At 46.6% G+C, this 19,857-nt stretch overlaps 1 protein-coding gene across 1 annotated transcript; it reads right to left on the bottom strand.

Annotated features, from left to right (window-relative positions):
• Positions 1-14,392: 14,392 nt before the first annotated feature.
• Positions 14,393-19,315, bottom strand: LOC147972899 (uncharacterized). Its single transcript, XM_087523847.1, has 6 exons — positions 19,115-19,315; positions 16,765-18,410; positions 16,211-16,512; positions 15,435-16,125; positions 15,273-15,353; positions 14,393-15,180 (listed from the first exon to the last, which is right to left on the bottom strand). The coding sequence occupies exons 1-6, from the start codon at positions 19,161-19,163 to the stop codon at positions 14,659-14,661; spliced, it is 3,291 nt and encodes a 1,096-aa protein (XP_087379973.1). The 5' UTR covers positions 19,164-19,315; the 3' UTR covers positions 14,393-14,658.
• Between the last annotated feature and the right edge of the window lie 542 nt (positions 19,316-19,857).

The following is a 19,857-nucleotide window of genomic DNA, read 5'->3' as shown; positions in this document are numbered from 1 at the left end:
CCTTTGGCGCATGGGCCTCTAGGGGCTGGTGCCCTTGGCCCATGTAGGCCAAGGCGCACCCCCTACAGCCCATGTGCCCCCCCGGGGCAGGTGGCCCCACCCGGTGGACCCCCGGAACCCTTCCGGCGGTCCCGGTACAATACCGGTGACCCCGAAACTTGTCCCGATGGCCAAAATAGCACTTCCTATATATAATTCTTTACCTCCGGACCATTCCGGAACTCCTCGTGACGTCCGGGATCTCATCCGGGACTCCGAACAACTTTCGGGTTACCGCATACTAATATCTCTATAACCCTAGCGTCACCGAACCTTAAGTGTGTAGACCCTACGGGTTCGGGAGACATGCAGACATGACCGAGATGACTCTCCGGTCAATAACCAACAGCGTGATCTGGATACCCATGTTGGCTCCCACATGTTCCACGATGATCTCATCGGATGAACCACAATGTCAAGGACTTAATCAATCCCGTATACAATTCCTTTTGTCTAGCGGTACGATACTTGCCCGAGATTCGATCGTCGGTATCCCGATACCTTGTTCAATCACGTTACCGGCAAGTCTCTTTACTCGTTTCGTAACACATCATCCCGTGATCAACTCCTTGATCACATTGTGCACATTATGATGATGTCCTACCGAGTGGGCCCAGAGACACCTCTCCGTCACACGGAGTGACAAATCCCAGTCTCGATTCGTGCCAACCCAACAGACACTTTCGGAGATACCTGTAGTGTACCTTTATAGCCACCCAGTTACGTTGTGACGTTTGGCACACCCAAAGCACTCCTACGGTATCCGGGAGTTGCACAATCTCATGGTCTAAGGAAATGATACTTGACATTAGAAAAGCTTTAGCATACGAACTACACGATCTAGTGCTATGCTTAGGATTGGGTCTTGTCCATCACATCATTCTCCTAATGATGTGATCCCGTTATCAATGAAATCCAATGTCCATGGTCAGGAAACCGTAACCATCTATTGATCAACGAGCCAGTCAACTAGAGGCTTACTAGGGACATGGTGTTGTCTATGTATCCACACATGTATCTGAGTTTCCTATCAATACAATTCTAGCATGGATAATAAACGATTATCATGAACAAGGAAATATAATAATAATCAATTTATTATTGCCTCTAGGGCATATTTCCAACAGTCTCCCACTTGCACTAGAGTCAATAATCTAGTTCACATCGTCATGTGATTAACACTCACATGTCACATCGACATGTGACCAACATCCAAAGAGTTCACTAGTGTCACTAAACTAGTTCACATCATCATGTGATTAAGACTCAATGAGTTCTGGGGTTTGATCATGTTTTGCTTGTGAGAGAGGTTATAGTCAACGGATCTGAACCTTTTAGATCCGTATGTGCTTTACAAATCTCTATGTCATCTCCTAGATGCAGCTACCACGTTCTATTTGGAACTATTACAAACAACTGTTCTACTATACGAATCCAGTTTACTTACTCAGAATAATCTGGATTAGTGTCAAAGTCTGCATCGGCGTAACCCTTTACGACGAACTCTTTTACCACCTCCATAATCGAGAAAATTCCTTAGTCCACTAGTTACTAAGGATAACTTTGACCGCTGTCCTGTGATCCATTCTTGGATCACTCTTATACCCCTTGACTGACTCATGGCAAGGCACGCTTTAGGTGCGGTACACAGCATAGCATACTGTAGAGAGCCTATGATAAAAGCATAGGGGACGACCTTCGTCCTTCCTCTTTCTTCTGCCGTGGTCGAGCTTTAAGTCTTAACTTCATACCTTACAACTCAGGCAAGAACTCCTTTGACTGATCCATCTTGAACACCTTCAAGATCATGTCAAGGTATGTGCTCATTTGAAAGTACCATTAAGCGTTTTGATCTATCCTTATAAATCTTGATGCTCAATGTTCAAGCAGCTTAATCCAGGCTTTCCATTGAAAAACACTTTCCAAATAACCCTATATGCTTTCCAGAAATTCTACATCATTTCTGATCCATAATATGTCAACAACATATACTCATCAGAAATTCTATAGTGCTCCCACTCACTTCTTTGGAAATACAAGTTTCTCATAAACTTTGTATACACCCAAAATCTTTGATCATCTCATCAAAGCATACATTCCAACTCCGAGATGCTTACTCCAGTCCTTAGAAGGATTGCTGGAGCTTTGCATACTTATTAGCATCTTTCAGGATTGACAAAACCTTCCGGTTTGTATCACATACAACCTTTCCTCAAAAAAAACGTCGAGGAAACAATGTTTTGACATCCTATCTGCAAGATTTTATAAATAATGCAGTAATCGCTAATATAATTCCAACAGACTCTTAGCATCGCTACGAGTGAGAAAGTCTCATCATAGTCAACTCCTTGAACTTGTCGAAAAACATCTTAACGACAAGTCGAGCTTTCTTAATGGTGACATTTACCATCATTGTCCGTCTTCCTTTTAAAATCCAATCCATATGTACCTAACAGCCTTACGACCATCAAGTAGTTCTTCCAAAGTCTACACTTTGTTTTCATATATGGATCCTCTCTCGGATTATATGGCCTCGAGCCATTTATCGGAATCCAGGCCCACCACCGCTTCTCCATAGCTCGTAGGTTTATTGTTGTCTAGCAACATAACTACCAAGACAGGATTACGTACCACTCTGAAGTAGTACGCATCCTTGTCATCCCACGAGGTTTGGTAGTGACTTGATCTGAAGTTTCATGATCATTATCATAAGCTTCCACTTCAATTGATGTAGGTGCCACAGGAACAACTTCCTGTGCCCTGCTACACACTAGTTGAAGAGACGGTTCAATAACCTCATCAAGTCTCCACCATCCTCCCACTCAATTCTTTCGAGAGAAACTTTTCCTCGAGAAAGGACCCGATTCTAGAAACAATCCCTTATTGCTTTCGGATCTGAGACAGGAGGTATACCCAACTGTTTTGGGTGTCCTATGAAGATGCATTTATCCGCTTTGGGTTTGAGCTTATCAGCCTGAAACTTTTTCACATAAGCGTCGCAGCCCCAAACTTCTAAGAAATGACAGCTTAGGTTTCTCTAAACCATAGTTCATACGGTGTCATCTCATCGGAATTACGTGGTGCCCCTTTTAAAGTGAATGTGGTTGTCTCTAATGCCTAACCCATAAACTATTGTGGTAATTCGATAAGAGACATCATGGTATGCATCATATCTAATAGGGTGCAGTTATGATGTTCGGACACACCATCACACTATGGTGTTCCAGGCTGTATTAGTTGTGAAACAATTTCCACAATGTCTTAATTCTGTGCCAAACTCGTAATTCAGATATTCATCTCTATGATCATATCATAGATCTTTTATCCTCTTGTCACGACGATCTTTCAACTTCACCCTGAAATTACTTGAACCTTTCAATAATTCAGACTCGTGATTCATCAAGTAAATATACTCAACATCTACTCAAATCATCTGTGAAGTAAGAACATAACGATATCCACTACATGCCTCAGCACTCATTGGATTGCACACATCAAAATGTATTACTTCCAACAAGTTGCTTTCTAGTTCCATTTTACTGAAAACGAGGCTTTCAGTCATCTTGCCCATGTGGTATGATTTGCATGTCTCAAGTGATTCAAAATCAAATGAGTCCAAACGATCCATCTGTGTAGAGTTTCTTCATGCACATCTACCAACAAACATGGTTCGCATGTCTCAATCCTTTCAAAAATGAGTGAGTCCAAAGATCCATCAACATGGAGCTTCTTCATGCGTTTTATACCGATATGACTTAAGTGGCAGTGCCACAAGTAGGTGGTACTATCATTACTATCTTTTGGCATGAACATGTGTATCACTACGATCGAGATTCAATAAACCATTCATTTCAGGTGTAAGACCATTGAAGGTATTATTCAAATAAACAGAGTAACCATTATTCTCTTTAAATGAATAACCGTATTGCCATAGACATAATCCAATCATGTCTATGCTCAACGCAAACACCAATCTCGATGGTAGAGGGAGCGTGCGATGCTTGATCATATCAACATTGGAAACACTTCCAACACATATCGTCGGCTCACCTTTAGCTAGTCTCCGTTTATTCCGTAGCTTTTATTTCAAGTTACAAACACTTAGCAACCGAACCGGTATCTAATACCCTGGTGCTACTAGGAGTACTAGTAAAGTACACATCAACACAATGTATATCCAATATACTTCTATCGACCTTGCCAGCCTTCTCATCTACCAAGTATCTAGGGTAATTTTGCTCCAGTGGCTGTTCCCCTTATTATAGAAGCACTTAGTCTCGGGTTTGGGTTCAACCTTGGGTTTCTTCACTAGAGCAGCAGCTGATTTGCCGTTTCATGAAGTATCCCTTCGTACCCTTGCCCTTCTTGAAACTAGTGGTTTCACCAACCATCAACAATTGATGCTCCTTCTTGATTTCTACTTTTGTGGTGTCAAACATCGCGAATATCTCAAGGATCATCATATATGTCCCTGATATATTATAGTTCATCACGAAGCTCTAGCAGCTTGGTGGTAATGACTTCGGAGAAACATCACTATCTCATCTGGAAGATCAACTCCCACTCGATTCAAGTGATTGTTGTACTCAGACAATCTGAGCACAAGTTCAACAATTGAGCTTTTCTCCTTAGTTTGTAGGCTAAGAAAATCGTCGGAGGTCTTATACCTCTTGACGTAGGCACGAGCCCGAAATCCCAATTTCAGCCCTCAAAACATCTCATATGTTTTGCGACGTTTCAAAAACGTCTTCGGTGTCTCAACTCTAAACCGTTCAACTGAACTATCACATAGTTATCAAAACGTGTATGTCAGATGTTCGCAACATCCACAGACGACGTTCGAGGTTCAGCACACTGAGCGGTGCATTAAGGACATAAGCCTTCTAAGAAGCAATGAGGACAATCCTCAGTTTACGGACCTAGTCCGCATAATTGCTACTATCAACTTTCAACTAAAATTTTCTGTAGGAACATATCTAAAACGTAGAACTAAAGCGCGAGCTACGACATAATTTGCAAAATCCTTTTGACTATGTTCAGGATAATTAAGTTCATCTTATGAACTCCCACTCAGATAGACATCCCTCTAGCCATCTAAGTGATTACATGATCCGAGTCAACTAGGCCGTGTCCGATCATCACGTGAGACGGACTAGTCAACGTCGGTGAACATCTTCATGTTGATCGTATCTTCTATACGACTCATGCTCGACCTTTCGGTCTTCTGTGTTCCGAGGCCATGTCTGTACATGCTAGGCTCGTCAAGTCAACCTAAGTGTTTCGCGTGTGTAAATCTGTCTTACACCCGTTGTATGTGAATGTTGGAATCTATCACACCCGATCATCACGTGGTGCTTAGAAACGAACGAACTGTCGCAACGGTGCACAGTTAGGGGGAACACTTTCTTGAAATTTTAATGATGGATCATCTTATTTACTACCGTCGTTCTAAGCAAACAAGATGCAAAAACATGTTAAACATCACATGCAATCAAATAGTGACATGATATGGCCAATATCATATTGCTCCTTTTGATCTCCATCTTCGGGGCTCCATGATCATCATTGTCACCGGCATGACACCATGATCTCCATCATCGTGTCTTCTTGAAGTTGTCTCGTCATCTATTACTTCTACTACTATGGCTAACGCTTTAGCAATAAAGTAAAGTAACTACATGACGTTTATGTTGACACGCAGGTCATAAATAAATTAAGACAACTCCTATGGCTCCTGCCGGTTGTCATACTCATCGACATGCAAGTCGTGATTCCTATTACAAGAACATGATCAATCTCATACATCACATATATCATTCATCACATCCTTTTGGCCATATCACATCACATAGCATACCCTGCAAAAACAAGTTAGACGTCCTCTAATTGTTGTTTGCATGTTTTACGTGGCTGCTATGGGTTTCTAGCAAGAACGTTTCTTACCTATGCAAAAACCACAACGTGATATGCCAATTGCTATTTACCCTTCATAAGGACCCTTTTCATCGAATCCGATCCGACTAAAGTGGGAGAGACAGACACCCGCTAGCCACCTTATGCAACTAGTGCATGTCAGTCGGTGGAACCAGTCTCACGTAAGAGTACGTGTAAGGTCGGTCCGGGCCGCTTCATCCCACGATGCCGCCGAATCAAGATAAGACTAGTAACGGCAAGCATATTGAACAAAATCAACGCCCACAACTACTTTGTGTTCTACTCGTGCATAGAAACTACGCATAGACCTAGCTCATGATGCCACTGTTGGGGAACGTAGCATAAATTCAAAATTTTCCTACGTGTCACCAAGATCTATCTATGGAGTCATCTAGCAACAAGGGAGGAGTGGATCTACATACCCTTGTAGATCGCGCGCGGAAGCGTTCAAGAGAACGGGGTTGATGGAGTCGTACTCGTCGTGATCCAAATCACCGATGATCCTAGCGCCGAACGGACGGCACCTCCGCGTTCAACACACGTACGGAGAAGCGACGTCTCCTCCTTCTTGATCCAGCAAGGGGGAAGGAGAGGTTGATGGAGATCCAACAGCACGACGGCGTGGTGGTGGAAGTAGCGGGATTCCAACAGGGCTTCGCCAAGCGCTGCGGGAGGAGGAAGATGTGTCGTGGGAGGGAGAGGGAGGCGCCAGGGCTTAGGTTTTGCTGTCCTCCCTTCCCCCCACTATATATAGGGCCAAGGGAGAGGGGGAGGGCGCAGCCTTTCCCCTTCCTCCAAGGAAAGGGTGCGGCCAAGGGGGGGAGGAGTCCATCCTCCCCAAGGCACCTCGGAGGTGCCTTCCCCCTTTAGGACTCTCCCCTCCTCTTGTCCCTTTGGCGCATGGGCCTCTAGGGGCTGGTGCCCTTGGCCCATGTAGGCCAAGGCGCACCCCCTACAGCCCATGTGCCCCCCCGGGGCAGGTGGCCCCACCCGGTGGACCCCCGGGACCCTTCCGGTGGTCCCGGTACAATACCGGTGACCCCGAAACTTGTCCCGATGGCCGAAATAGCACTTCCTATATATAATTCTTTACCTCCGGACCATTCCGGAACTCCTCGTGACGTCCGGGATCTCATCCGGGACTCCGAACAACTTTCGGGTTACCGCATACTAATATCTCTATAACCCTAGCGTCACCGAACCTTAAGTGTGTAGACCCTACGGGTTCGGGAGACATGCAGACATGACCGAGGTGACTCTCCGGTCAATAACCAACAGCGTGATCTGGATACCCATGTTGACTCCCACATGTTCCACGATGATCTCATCGGATGAATCACGATGTCAAGGACATAATCAATCCCGTATACAATTCCCTTTGTCTAGCGGTACGATACTTGCCCGAGATTCGATCGTCGGTATCCCGATACCTTGTTCAATCTCGTTACCGGCAAGTCTCTTTACTCGTTTCGTAACACATCATCCCGTGATCAACTCCTTGATCACATTGTGCACATTATGATGATGTCCTACCGAGTGGGCCCAGAGACACCTCTCCGTCACACGGAGTGACAAATCCCAGTCTCGATTCGTGCCAACCCAACAGACACTTTCGGAGATACCTGTAGTGTACCTTTATAGCCACCCAGTTACGTTGTGACGTTTGGCACACCCAAAGCACTCCTACGGTATCCGGGAGTTGCACAATCTCATGGTCTAAGGAAATGATACTTGACATTAGAAAAGCTTTAGCATACGAACTACACGATCTAGTGCTATGCTTAGGATTGGGTCTTGTCCATCACATCATTCTCCTAATGATGTGATCCCGTTATCAATGACATCCAATGTCCATGGTCAGGAAACCGTAACCATCTATTGATCAACGAGCCAGTCAACTAGAGGCTTACTAGGGACATGGTGTTGTCTATGTATCCACACATGTATCTGAGTTTCCTATCAATACAATTCTAGCATGGATAATAAACGATTATCATGAACAAGGAAATATAATAATAATCAATTATTATTGCCTCTAGGGCATATTTCCAACACCCCCCAGTCGCGGCCCCCCACGGGTTTTTAAAATGTTTAAATTCGGCGCAAACACAAAGCAAACACGTTCGAGTTCGTTCAAATTTAAACATATTTTACAAAAAAAAGGAAAAACTACCGCGGGCTACCCCCGCCGTCTCCCTCGCCGCCCGCCCACGCGGTTCTACATGCCGAGGAGGCTGTAGAACCGCGTGTAGTCACCGTCGTCGTCATCGTCGTCGTCGTCGTCGTCGCCTCCGCCGTCCCTGCTGCATCCCTCCCCCGGTTGGCGCGGCGGTTTGGACGGTCCGGGGGTGTCATCGTCGTCGTCGCTATCGAGGACCACGACGCCGTGCTTGTCCTCGCGCCCACGCTTGCGGGCGGCGATCTCCTCCAGGGCCCGGCGTTGCCGGACCATCTTGTCACGGAGGTAGTCGTCCCGCGCCCACCGCAGGGCGTCCTCGTCGGAGAAGCCACGCCGGGCTATCTCCTCGTACTCCGCGGGGAGGCCGGGCTCCGGCTTGGGCTCGACGAGGACAAAGCGGTCGGTGGGGGAGGCGTTGTCGCCGATGCGGACGCCGGAGCTGCGGGTGCGCGCGCTGACAGGCATGCCCTGGGGCTCCGGCTTGACGGGGCGGAGGTGGAGGCAGGGGGAGCCGCCGGACAAGGAGGAGGACCCCCTAGTCTCCATGCGCCTCGGGGTCCAGGAGCTTCCCCGGCGGCATGGGAAGGACGGGGGAGCGGGGTACTCGAGGCGCGGCGTTTTGCCGCCCTCGATGTACTCGAGGACGGCCTCCAACGTGAGCCCGGGCACGCCCCACCACCGACGCCGGCCGACGGCGTTGAGCCTGCCGGAGGGCTCGACGCCGTTGGTGGCCTCGAGCTGCTCGGCGTGACGGCGGCGGAAATAAGGCTCCCAGAGCGGGCTGTCGGGGACGTACCGTGGCTCCTCCCTCGCCGCACGCGGCAGGGACGAGCGGATGCGTGAGATCTCCGCACGCCGCGCCGCGGCGGTGGCTACCGGGGGCACCGGCACGCCGCCGGCGCTGATCCTCCACGCCCCGGCACCCGCATGTCCGGCGGGACCGGATACTCGGCCTCGAAAAGGAGGCGAGCCTCGTTCTCGTGAAGATGGCGGCGGCCGAAGCCGTTCGCCGCCGCGCCGTCGCCTGGGAAGCGCTCGGCCATGGGTGTGATGAAATGGAGACGGCGAGAGAGAGGAGAGGGAGGAACGACGACGGCGAGAGAGTGCGAGTCGCCGAGTGCGCTGGGGCGCATCTTATATAGGCCGAGGCGCCGCCCGTGCGCGAGCCACCGTGAGTACGCGTGACGGGCGAGGGAGGGCGAGGGACGCGCGTCATCCGGTCTTCATTGCGCCGCCCGTGAGGCATCAATGGCGCAGGCTGACCGGCGCGGCAGCGCGGCAGCTTTGGCATTGATTTGCCGCGGGAAACGAGGCGATGAGGACGACGAAGGAGCGAGAAGAGAGCCGTATCCCTGACGCGGCGGGCCCGCGTCTATTTCGCGCTAAAACAGTTCGCCCCCCCCCCCCCCCCCCCCAGCGCGCCGGGTTTGGCCTGGGTCTGCCGGCGTTGTTTTTGGCCCAAACCGACGAAAATCGGGCTCCTGGAGGCACGACTAGGCCGATTTTTCGGCGCCGGCGTAAAAAAAACGTCTGGGGAAGCCTTCCTGAAGGCGCGGCCGGAGATACCCTAAGGAGAGAGAGAGAAAGATCATGTGTGTCGATGACATTGGTTGGTTAATTTTCTTGTTTGGACCAAGTACCGATGGGAATGCACGTACGGCAGCAGCTTTCCACCTGAATCTCCCCCATCCCGGCCCCTTCCGGTGTGCCGGACGTGGCAGTGGCATGGCATCAATGGGATCACGATGAGGCCGCCGTGTCCGCCGCAAGATTATGCCTGGCCGGCGGCGGCTGCGCGGCGAGGTGTTCCATGAACGGCGATCTTCTTAAGAAACGCGTCGCTGCCGTGTTGCGCGAAGAGTGCCCTTCTGCCGACATGCCGTGAAGGGAACCCCATAGTCGCATGTCGGTCTCGGTTGCTTTCTTCCCTCGCAGACGTGGTGATCTTCTTTCTTTCTTTCTTTTGCGGGGGCAGACACGGTGATCTTGTGCGAGTTCTATTGTGATGTACTACTACTCCAGTTCCGGTTGCATGAGGCACTCCCATAGACGTCCAATCTCAGAGACCGAGCATGAATGAAAACATAAAAATCGTATACAAGCCTGAGCGTCCACACACATAAAAATAAAATAAAACTAACCTGATCGATCTCATCTTAGCTAGCGTGCTTGGGGTGAAGTCGTGAAGGAGTGGTCCGGGTTTAAAATGTGCACGCGTACGTCCACATGTACTCCTTCCGTTTTTTGTCAAAGTGAAAAAGCTGCTACAGCAGAAGCAACATCTCAAACAAAGAGGATCTAAGAGCATCTACACTCGGGGTCCTCAAACCCCTTCCCTCTCCCCCCATCCACGCCCGCGTGGATTGCCCGTTCAATGACCGTTAAAAAATAGCCAGTCTCAAACGTCCGGACTGACCGGCACCCCTTATATTCAGCCCAAATGAATGACGGATATGGAGCACCCGGGTGCGTCCGTCACGTCTGTCTCGGCCCACACTGGCCCACTCGACCCCACGTATATTCCTCCCCATCCGTTCCCAGGACCAAACCTTAGCCACTTCACTCCACTCCCCTCCGCCACCCAAGCTCCCATCTGGCGATCTTCGGCTTGGCGGGCAGCGGATCCGACGACGATCAATACAAATCCGTCGACTGGGGTGGCGTCTCATGCGGTTTGAAGGCGGCAATGACCGTCTACATTGCACTCCGCCGCTTCCGGGAGGGCAGCATGCGATGGACGGCAGGATCTGTCCGGCGCGAGTCCATTGCGTCGGCGCATCGGGCGCTCGGATACTCCGGGGCTGGATCATTGCGGTCCTCCCGGGAGCCTTCGAATCTCCCTTTCCCATCACTGGTCCGTCGGAGTATATATGAGTCCTACCGGGACCGGTGTGACCGCCGTGGGAAGGAGAGGATGTGGGTCGCCGAGGCCCGACTCGCCGCCGACATTGTCAGCCCAACGGGAGCCGAGGACTTGACGATGGTCCCTAGCAGACCACTCCATGCCAAGCAACACGATAGGAGGTTTGACTTCCCTTTGAATCCGAAGTATGGGTAGTTAGGGTACCGTTCAGAGTACTCCGTCGGCCACCCGGCTCCGGGAAGCGCCTTTTGTGGCCTCTCGGGAGGCGGTCTGCCCAGCATGACCCGCCTCCCTGAAGGAAGCGAGGAATTCGGATGTCAGCAACATTAAATACATCCCATCCCCCTCACTGCCACTGGCGTCAGAAGCTGGGATGGAACACAGCGGACCCGTCCTTAGCGTATGGGCTCCGACAAGGTACTCCATTCGCGAAGGTCGTCAACAATGAGAGCACATATTGTAGCTCTCCACAACAGTATCATCATAGAGCAGGCGTAAGGTATTACACCAAGACGGTGGCCTAAACCTCGGCAATAAGGAATTACACGGAAGGCTTAATGACTGAACCAAGAATCCTCGAGCGCCATAAAAATAACGTACCACTTGAAATGTAGATCTGTCTAGGCGATCCATTTCAAATCTAGTGCGTGCACGTATGCATGCATGGTGTGTGACCTTGTCAGAGGAGATCCTTGTAATCCAACGAATATTCGTAATTAATTGAATTAAACTAAACGCCGTCGCCAGAGCAACAGCGGCTTACGCAACCCAAGCTCAGCAAAGCTCTTGTTAATTCGTCTGCACGGATCACGCGTTGAGTTTGTTGTGGCCGTATGCATCATTCTGATGCAAACGCCGAGGAATCCTTTTTTTTCGAAAAAGAAAACGCGTTGAGTTTGTTTATTAATCTGGCGGGCCTCTCTCATCTCTCTCAATCAGCTGTTTTCTTGAGCAAGTTTTCATATATTTTTTCTACTTGCTTGGAAATAAGAGAGCTCGATCCTGCAGTCGATCGGTGACGAGAAATAAGCAATATTGTTTACAAAGACCTGTCTATCATCATGTCACTGCACTGTTTGTGCATGTGCGACGGCCCAAGTGTGTTCGCGTCAGCTGATTGGCAAGTGCAGCAAGAGGACAGGTTCAGGTTTGGGTGCCCCTCCCTATCCATCTTTCAGACTTTCACCCACTTCCACTTGCTTTAATCCGGCAATGTCAAAAAGGCGTGCAGAGGAGAGGGCAAGAGAGGATTAAACTGTCAGACAGGACTCAGGGAAGAGAGATGAGAAAGAGAAAAGAGAAAGAGAGAGATCATGTGTGTCCATGGCATTGGTTGGTTAATTTTTTGTTTGGATCAAGTGCCGATGGGATGAACGTAGACGTACGGGCAGCAGATTTCCACCTGAATCTTCCCCATCCCCGTTCCGGTGTGCGGTGTGCCGGCCGTTCCATGGTCCGCCCACAAGATTATGGCTGGCCGGCGGTGCGTAGGTCGGTAGGTGCAGGCAGTGGTCCGAGTGTAAAAATGTGGCGACGGTCCAGGTTTAGGTACCCTCTTCCTTTCTTTCACCCCTTTAATCAAGAGGTAATATCACTGGTAGTCACTAAACTTGCGTTAGATGTGCAGTTTAGTGCTACAACTTTAAAAATACGGATTTCCGATCAGTTAACTTGCGTCTAGGTTCATATACGGTCACTCTCGTTGACTGCCCGCGTATTTGCCGATGACATGGCATGCCACACAAGCAGGCCCACTGTCAGTGACACATGCCGTTTCAAGGAGTCGCATGCGTGGTGTTTTTGCACAGACCTCCCTGCACTTATTTTCTTTTGCACAAAAATGTCCTTGCTGACAGTGGCCCCACCAAAACTCGGTCACCAGCGTGTTTATATAGCGTGCGTCGAGGGCGGGAAATAACACTGTGGCGAGCGGGCTAATGGCGGGAAATGGCTTTGGAAGAAGTACTGGATGGCGGGAATGAGCTTGCGAAAGCGGGAGTAGTCACGGGTGTCGCCGGCGCGTATCTCTTACATCTGTCAGACATACGGGCGGCGGAGCAAAGGAAAGAGATGGTACAAATAGTTGGTACAAAAGACTTGAGTACACGTAACTGAACAAATTAGTCTCACTGTCCGAGTGGCTAGATGGTGTGGGTTGTTGCTAGCACGGTCTGGGTTTGAATCCCAGGCCACTCATTTTTTTGGTTTATGACTGAACATATCTGAAGAATGTATTTGAGCATAAAAATGTCAGTAAAACAATGAAAAAAGCAGGTCACTTTTTTGGGCATATGACAGTAAGCATATGTGCAGACTCAGTTTAGCTTATGGCTATGAATATATCTGCAGAATGTATTTGAGCATAAAAATCTCAGTAAAACAATTCAAAAAGCAGACCACAGGCCACTTTTTTGGGCATATGACAGTAAGCATATGTGCAGACTCAGTATAGCTTATGGCTATGAACATATCTGCAGAATGTATTTGAGCATAAAAATCTCAGTAAAACAATTCAAAAAGCAGGCCACTCTTTTTGGGCATATAACAGAAAACATATGTGCAGACTCAATTTAGCTTATGGCTGTGAACATATCTGCAGAATGTATTTGAGCATAAAAATCTCAGTAAAACAATTCAAAAAGCAGACCACAGGCCACTTTTTTGGGCATATGACAGTAAGCATATGTGCAGACTCAGTATAGCTTATGGCTATGAACATATCTGCAGAATGTATTTGAGCATAAAAATCTCAGTAAAACAATTCAAAAAGCAGACCACAGGCCACTTTTTTGGGCATATGACAGTAAGCATATGTGCAGACTCAGTATAGCTTATGGCTATGAACATATCTGCAGAATGTATTCGAATCCCAGGCCACTCATTTTTTTGGTTTATGACTGAACATATCTGAAGAATGTATTTGAGCATAAAAATGTCAGTAAAACAATGAAAAAAGCAGGCCACTTTTTTGGGCATATGACAGTAAGCATATGTGCAGACTCAGTTTAGCTTATGGCTATGAATATATCTGCAGAATGTATTTGAGCATAAAAATCTCAGTAAAACAATTCAAAAAGCAGACCACAGGCCACTTTTTTGGGCATATGACAGTAAGCATATGTGTAGACTCAGTATAGCTTATGGCTATGAACATATCTGCAGAATGTATTTGAGCATAAAAATCTCAGTAAAACAATTCAAAAAGCAGGCCACTCTTTTTGGGCATATAACAGAAAACATATGTGCAGACTCAATTTAGCTTATGGCTGTGAACATATCTGCAGAATGTATTTGAGCATAAAAATCTCGGTAAAACAATTCAAAAAGCAAGCCACTCTTTTTGGGCATATGACAGAAAACATATGTGCAGACTGATTTTGGGCATATGACAGTAAACATATGTGCAAACTGATTTTGGGCATATGACAGTAAACATATGTCATAGCTCCAAACTGGGAGAAGTAGCGAACAAAATCCATACTAAACAGGGAAATTAGTACTGACAAAAGCATGGTTCATTTGTCATGTAAACCTAAGCAGAACAAGGTCTTTTTTCCTGATTTACCCCAACAAAAGGAGCAGTTCATTCATGAACTATTCTACACAAAAGTTCATTCATGAACTTCATCACTTGGTCATCCAACTACAGAGATAGGAAATCATGCATGTCCTGAGGCCAGCCATCTCCAAACAGGCCATCTTGGGGTGCATTTTGGCTCACAAGTACCTCTTCTTCTCCCTGCATAAAAAGTGGTGGTTGCTGGCTGCTTTGTCCATCATTTCCAAAAAGCAAGTTGTAGAATCCTGGAGCAGCAGCCCTTGCTCCTCTGGGAGGATTACTTCCACTTGGGTAATTGCCACCTCTAGTTGCACTTGGAGCAGTTCCTCCCCTTGTTGCATTGCTTACTATTCTGCCTCCCCTTGTTGCATTGCTTACACTTCTTCCTCCCCTTCTTGCATTGGTACCACTTCTACCACCCCTTGTTGCATTTCTTGCACTTCTTCCTCCTCTTGTTGCATTGCTTCCACTTGTTCCTCCTCTCACCCTGCCCCTGGACATGGCTTTTGTCACCCTGCCTATAGGGATTGTGTCCCTAGCATTAGCAATAAAGCTAGACTCAGGCAGGGGACCAAAGTCCATAGGTGCAGGGTATGTAAATTTTTCCTGCCAATATAGTTAACAGATAACATATCATATGAGCAATTGTTAATTCAGAAAAAATATATTCCAAAAAGAACCAACACTGCATATTTTACCCTTTCCTGCATCTTGTAAACCATAGAATCTGGAGTTTGTGTTGGATCAAACTGTGGGTAAACTCTGTGTGGCATAATGTTCTACAGAAGTACAAGTAATATATCAATGCACAGAAGTACAAGTAATATATCAATGTACAAGAAAAGATGTAAGAAACTTACAGCAATTATGCTTGGATCATCGTATTCTTCTTCTGATTCCCCAGGTGCTTCCTCGGCAGGTGGTTGATTCACGTGTTTGTAATGCCCTTTCTTGTTATGATCAGCGCCCCCACAAACAGAGCAATGCATGCTAACACCATGCTTGGTCAACTTCCTAACTCCTTTCTTATCCTTCTTCTCCTCTGGATCTTTTTTCCTACTTTTCTTGGGCCTGCCCATTACTTTGGTGTATATGGGTGGAAAAACAGGATTGCCACGCATCTTTTCCCGTTCCTCTGGATCCCTCATTGGCCTCATATTGAAGCCATAGCACTTCTTGTACTCCTCAACAGTGTAGCATGAATGGACCATGCTCTCAGGCTCAATTCTCTCATGCCTAAAACAAGCAATTGCATGATGACAAGGTATACCAGACAATTCCCACCTTTTGCAGTTACAGCTCAACATGTCCAGATCAACAATGTAAGTGTTGTTTAATGAGATAACCTGGAATACACCTCTTCCATACTCCCTCACCCTGCAATTTTTTGCCCACTCAACATACTTGTCCAGCTTCTTCTGTATCTTGGGGCAAAGCCTGCCTGTCCACTTTTCTGCCTCCCTTTGCTTACCAACCATCCTATTTGAAATCTTCCAGAAGATGTAATCCAGCATTGATTTAATTGGCAACTCTCTACCATCCAAAATGTAGCTACAAATATGTGTTCACACAATCAATGAAAGCAAATGCAACAGAAATCAAGCAATACATCATACTTGCAAACAATGAAACTAACCTGTTAAACACCTCACACATGTTATTCAGCAATATATCACACTTGCAGAAAGGGTCAAAGAAAGCTTTGATCCAAGTTCTTGGGGACAAGTTCTCAACCCAATTGAATGCTGCAAAGTTGTGATCTCTCATCTTATCCATGTTTCTGGTGTAGGTAGCTTCATTAGTGGATCTTGCTATGGCCCAGAGGTCATTCTTCAGTTGTTCACCCTTGTGTACTTTGTGGAAATTTTGGTAAATGTGCCTAACACAGTTCCTATGTTCTGAATCAGGGAAAACTTTCTTCACAGCATTCGTCAAACCCTACAACAACATAAACATCACTTAAAATATAATGATATTCTGTCGAGCTATCGAGCTAAAATCGAGCGAGCCAACATTGGCTCAAGATCGGCTTGTTTCTTGGTCGAGCTACATAAAGTGTTCAAACTCAGCTCGTTTCTTTTCGAGTCGATCTCGAGCGGTTCACGAGCCTCGAGCTTTTCTTGCATCCTAGTTCCAGAACTTTGGAATAGAACATTTTACAAATAAAAGAACAAAAAAACTATGACTCACCTTCTGTCTATCACTCATAATGGTGAATGTTGATGTATTGATTATATTCAGGTCATCCTTCAAAGAGGCTAGAAACCACTCCCAACTGTGTGTTGACTCCACTTCACATATGCCAAATGCTATAGGGAAGATACAATCATTTGGATCAATCCCAACTGCTGTCAATATATTCCCCTTATATCTTGTTTTGATGTGACAACCATCAACGAAAATTATTGGTCTGCAGCCCTTCAAAAAACCCCTCTTACATGCATCATAAGACCAGTACAATGTTGAGACGTGGTCCTTTGTGACCTTGGCCTTGTCATCAAACACTTCCTTTGTGCACAAGAAAAATAGGCTCCCTGGATTGCTCCTTCTCAACTCCTGCCCATAGTCCCATAAAGTGTTGTATTGATCATCATCTTCTCCCCTGATTTCTTTAACGGCTGCTCTTCTTGCCCTTCCCAACTTACTCCTCTGAGCAACTAAGTTAAATTCTTGTTCCACCTTCTCTGAAAATTTCAGTAAGGGCATTTTCTCATTGCCTCTGAACTCTTCTCTGAACTGTTTAGTAAGAAAGGGAGCAGTAAGCACTTTCAGATCCCAAGCTTTGGTGCAAGTATGTTTGTCAGTATACTTCTTGATCTGAATGCTGCTGGATCTGTTGTCCTTGCCTGCCTTCAAGTACCAAGTACAATCATCCTTGCATACTGCCTCTAATGACCTGTTAGTATTCCTGAGCTTCCTCACCTTCACTCTATTTCTGACACTATATGCATTGAGAGCATGTCTCAGCTCTATCATGTCTGCAAATACCATACCTAGCTTAAACACTGGTGCATTCAGGTCTGTGGTAGGGTTGAAAACACTGAATTTATGCTTCAACTTATCTTTCTCTTCTCTTGACATATTCAAATGACTGTCCTCCAGTGCATGTTCTGGGAGTTCTGCTTCATAGTCAGAAAATTCAGTCTTCTCTTTGTGGTCATCTACATTTTTGTCAACATGTGCATCAAACAGGTCATCGTCACCATCTTGCACATCAAAGTCACTCTCATAAAAATCCTCATCTGTTAACTCATCCTGAACATCACCCTCTTCTTCACTTCTCTGACCATGCTCCTCTCCTTGCTCTTCCTCCACTGCAGCTGTAAACCTAGAACTAGATCCTTCACCATATGACATCCTCCTCTTTGTTTTCCTTGATACATTCTGTCTTGGACTCTTTCCTTTCGCTGAGCAGCTAACATTTTCTTTTCCATTGTGTTTTGTGGGAGTAATGACCTTAGGCAGTTCTATCACTCCAGTAATCAAAACATCATCATCTGATGACTGCAAAGTTTCACCATGATCTACTACAAGCAGTAGGTTCTTGTGCTCTGTTGTTGCAATAATCATAAGAACAATATCTGCATCACATTGCATAAGCTTAAGCCCATCAGCAACGGTCTTCCCTGGTTGGCACCAATACACATCTAATTTGGAGGCTTCCATGTCATGTCCCAGTTGTGAAAGAAAATCCTTGATCCATAACATTGACCATGTGTCACTCTCACACATGTCAAACCAGTCAACCTCATAATCCATGTAAGTCTTGTTGCTCTCACTCCCACAGAACAAACCCTTGTGGTGGATCTGAACACTAAACAAGCCATCAAAATCACCTGCATTGTGAAAATAAAAAAATTCAGTAAGTAGGGTACGTCGAATTTACTGAAGAAAAATTCAGTTAACAAGTAAATAAGTACAACACAAGTTCAACAGCTAATTATCCATTATAGTACACATTTTGAGTACATTTTTAGTACACGCATTCAGCAGCTAATTATCCATTACAGTACCAATAGAGCACACAATCTTAAAAAAACAGAGTACACGCATTCAGTGTCAAAAAAATTCAGTTAACTGCATGCAGTTTCTGAAATTCAGAGTACACACATTTAGTGTCAAAAAATTCAGTTAACTGCATGCAGTTTCTGAAATTCAGAGTAAACACATTTAGTGTCAAAAATTTCAGTAACTGCATGCACTTTCTGAAATTCAGAAGTTCAGTTAACTTCTTGCCCTTCCCAGTACAAACATCAGACATTTTTCAACTATATAATCTAACCAAACAGGGGACCTAGACCTTCCCGAACCCTAGTTCGATTTGCAAACAGCGGGCCTGGACCTTCAAAATCCAATCCGCCCTTTCAAGATCGGTTAAGAACAACGCGTCCATACGAGAAACTATCAAAGATAATGGCCATAACACATGAACCCTAGATACGCGAAACGGGGCAGGAAGAAGACGACCAGGAGCAGATGAGAGAAACAAGACGGAGGAGAGCAGGGAGGGGTGGGGGTGGGGGTGGGGGGGCAGACGTACCATACGACGGCGCAGCTTCGCCCGGACGTCGACGACGCGGTTCATTCATCGCCTCTGACGACGGCCGCCGTCAAGCACCGCCTCCTCCGCCTCCGCCTCTGTTTGATCGGGAAACGAAGCGGTGGGGAGTTAGAATGAATGGCCAGAGATATTGGGGTACCGCTCCGCAAATATGCACGGTTGGCTTGCTCCCGCCCTTGCAGGGACATTTTTGCGCAAAAGAAAATAAGTGCAGGGGGTCTGTACAAAAACACCACGCACACGACTCCTTGAAACGGCCTGTGTCACTGACAGTGGGCCTCTGCTTGCGTGGCATGCCATGTCATCGGCGAATACGTAGGCAGTCAACGAGAGTGACCGTATATGAACCTAAACGCAAGTTAACTAACCAAAAATCCGTATTTTTAAAGTTGTAGCACTAAACTGCACATCCAACACAAGTTTAGTGACTACCAGTGATATTACCTCTTTAATCAATGCTATACTCTGGCAATATCAAGAAGGGAAGGACAGGAGAGCCAACAACGGACGTGTTTTTTGTCCCGTAGGGGGGAAGAGGCCGTAGCAGCAGTGAAAATGGACATATTTGAAGGAAATGCTAAATGGCGGACGAGCTCCACGGGGCTCTTTTTAAGAAAAAATGGAAAACAAAAGCCACATTTTGAAGTAAAAGAAATCCGGAAAAGGAATCACATACGTTCATACGGATGTATACTACTCCCTCTGTCTCGTAATATAAGAGC

The sequence above is a fragment of the Triticum urartu genome, chromosome 5A (assembly GCF_056163025.1).
Source record: "Triticum urartu cultivar PI428250 chromosome 5A, HENAU_Tu73, whole genome shotgun sequence".
Classification (NCBI taxonomy): domain Eukaryota; kingdom Viridiplantae; phylum Streptophyta; class Magnoliopsida; order Poales; family Poaceae; genus Triticum; species Triticum urartu.
This window is presented reverse-complemented; position numbering and strand designations above follow the sequence as displayed.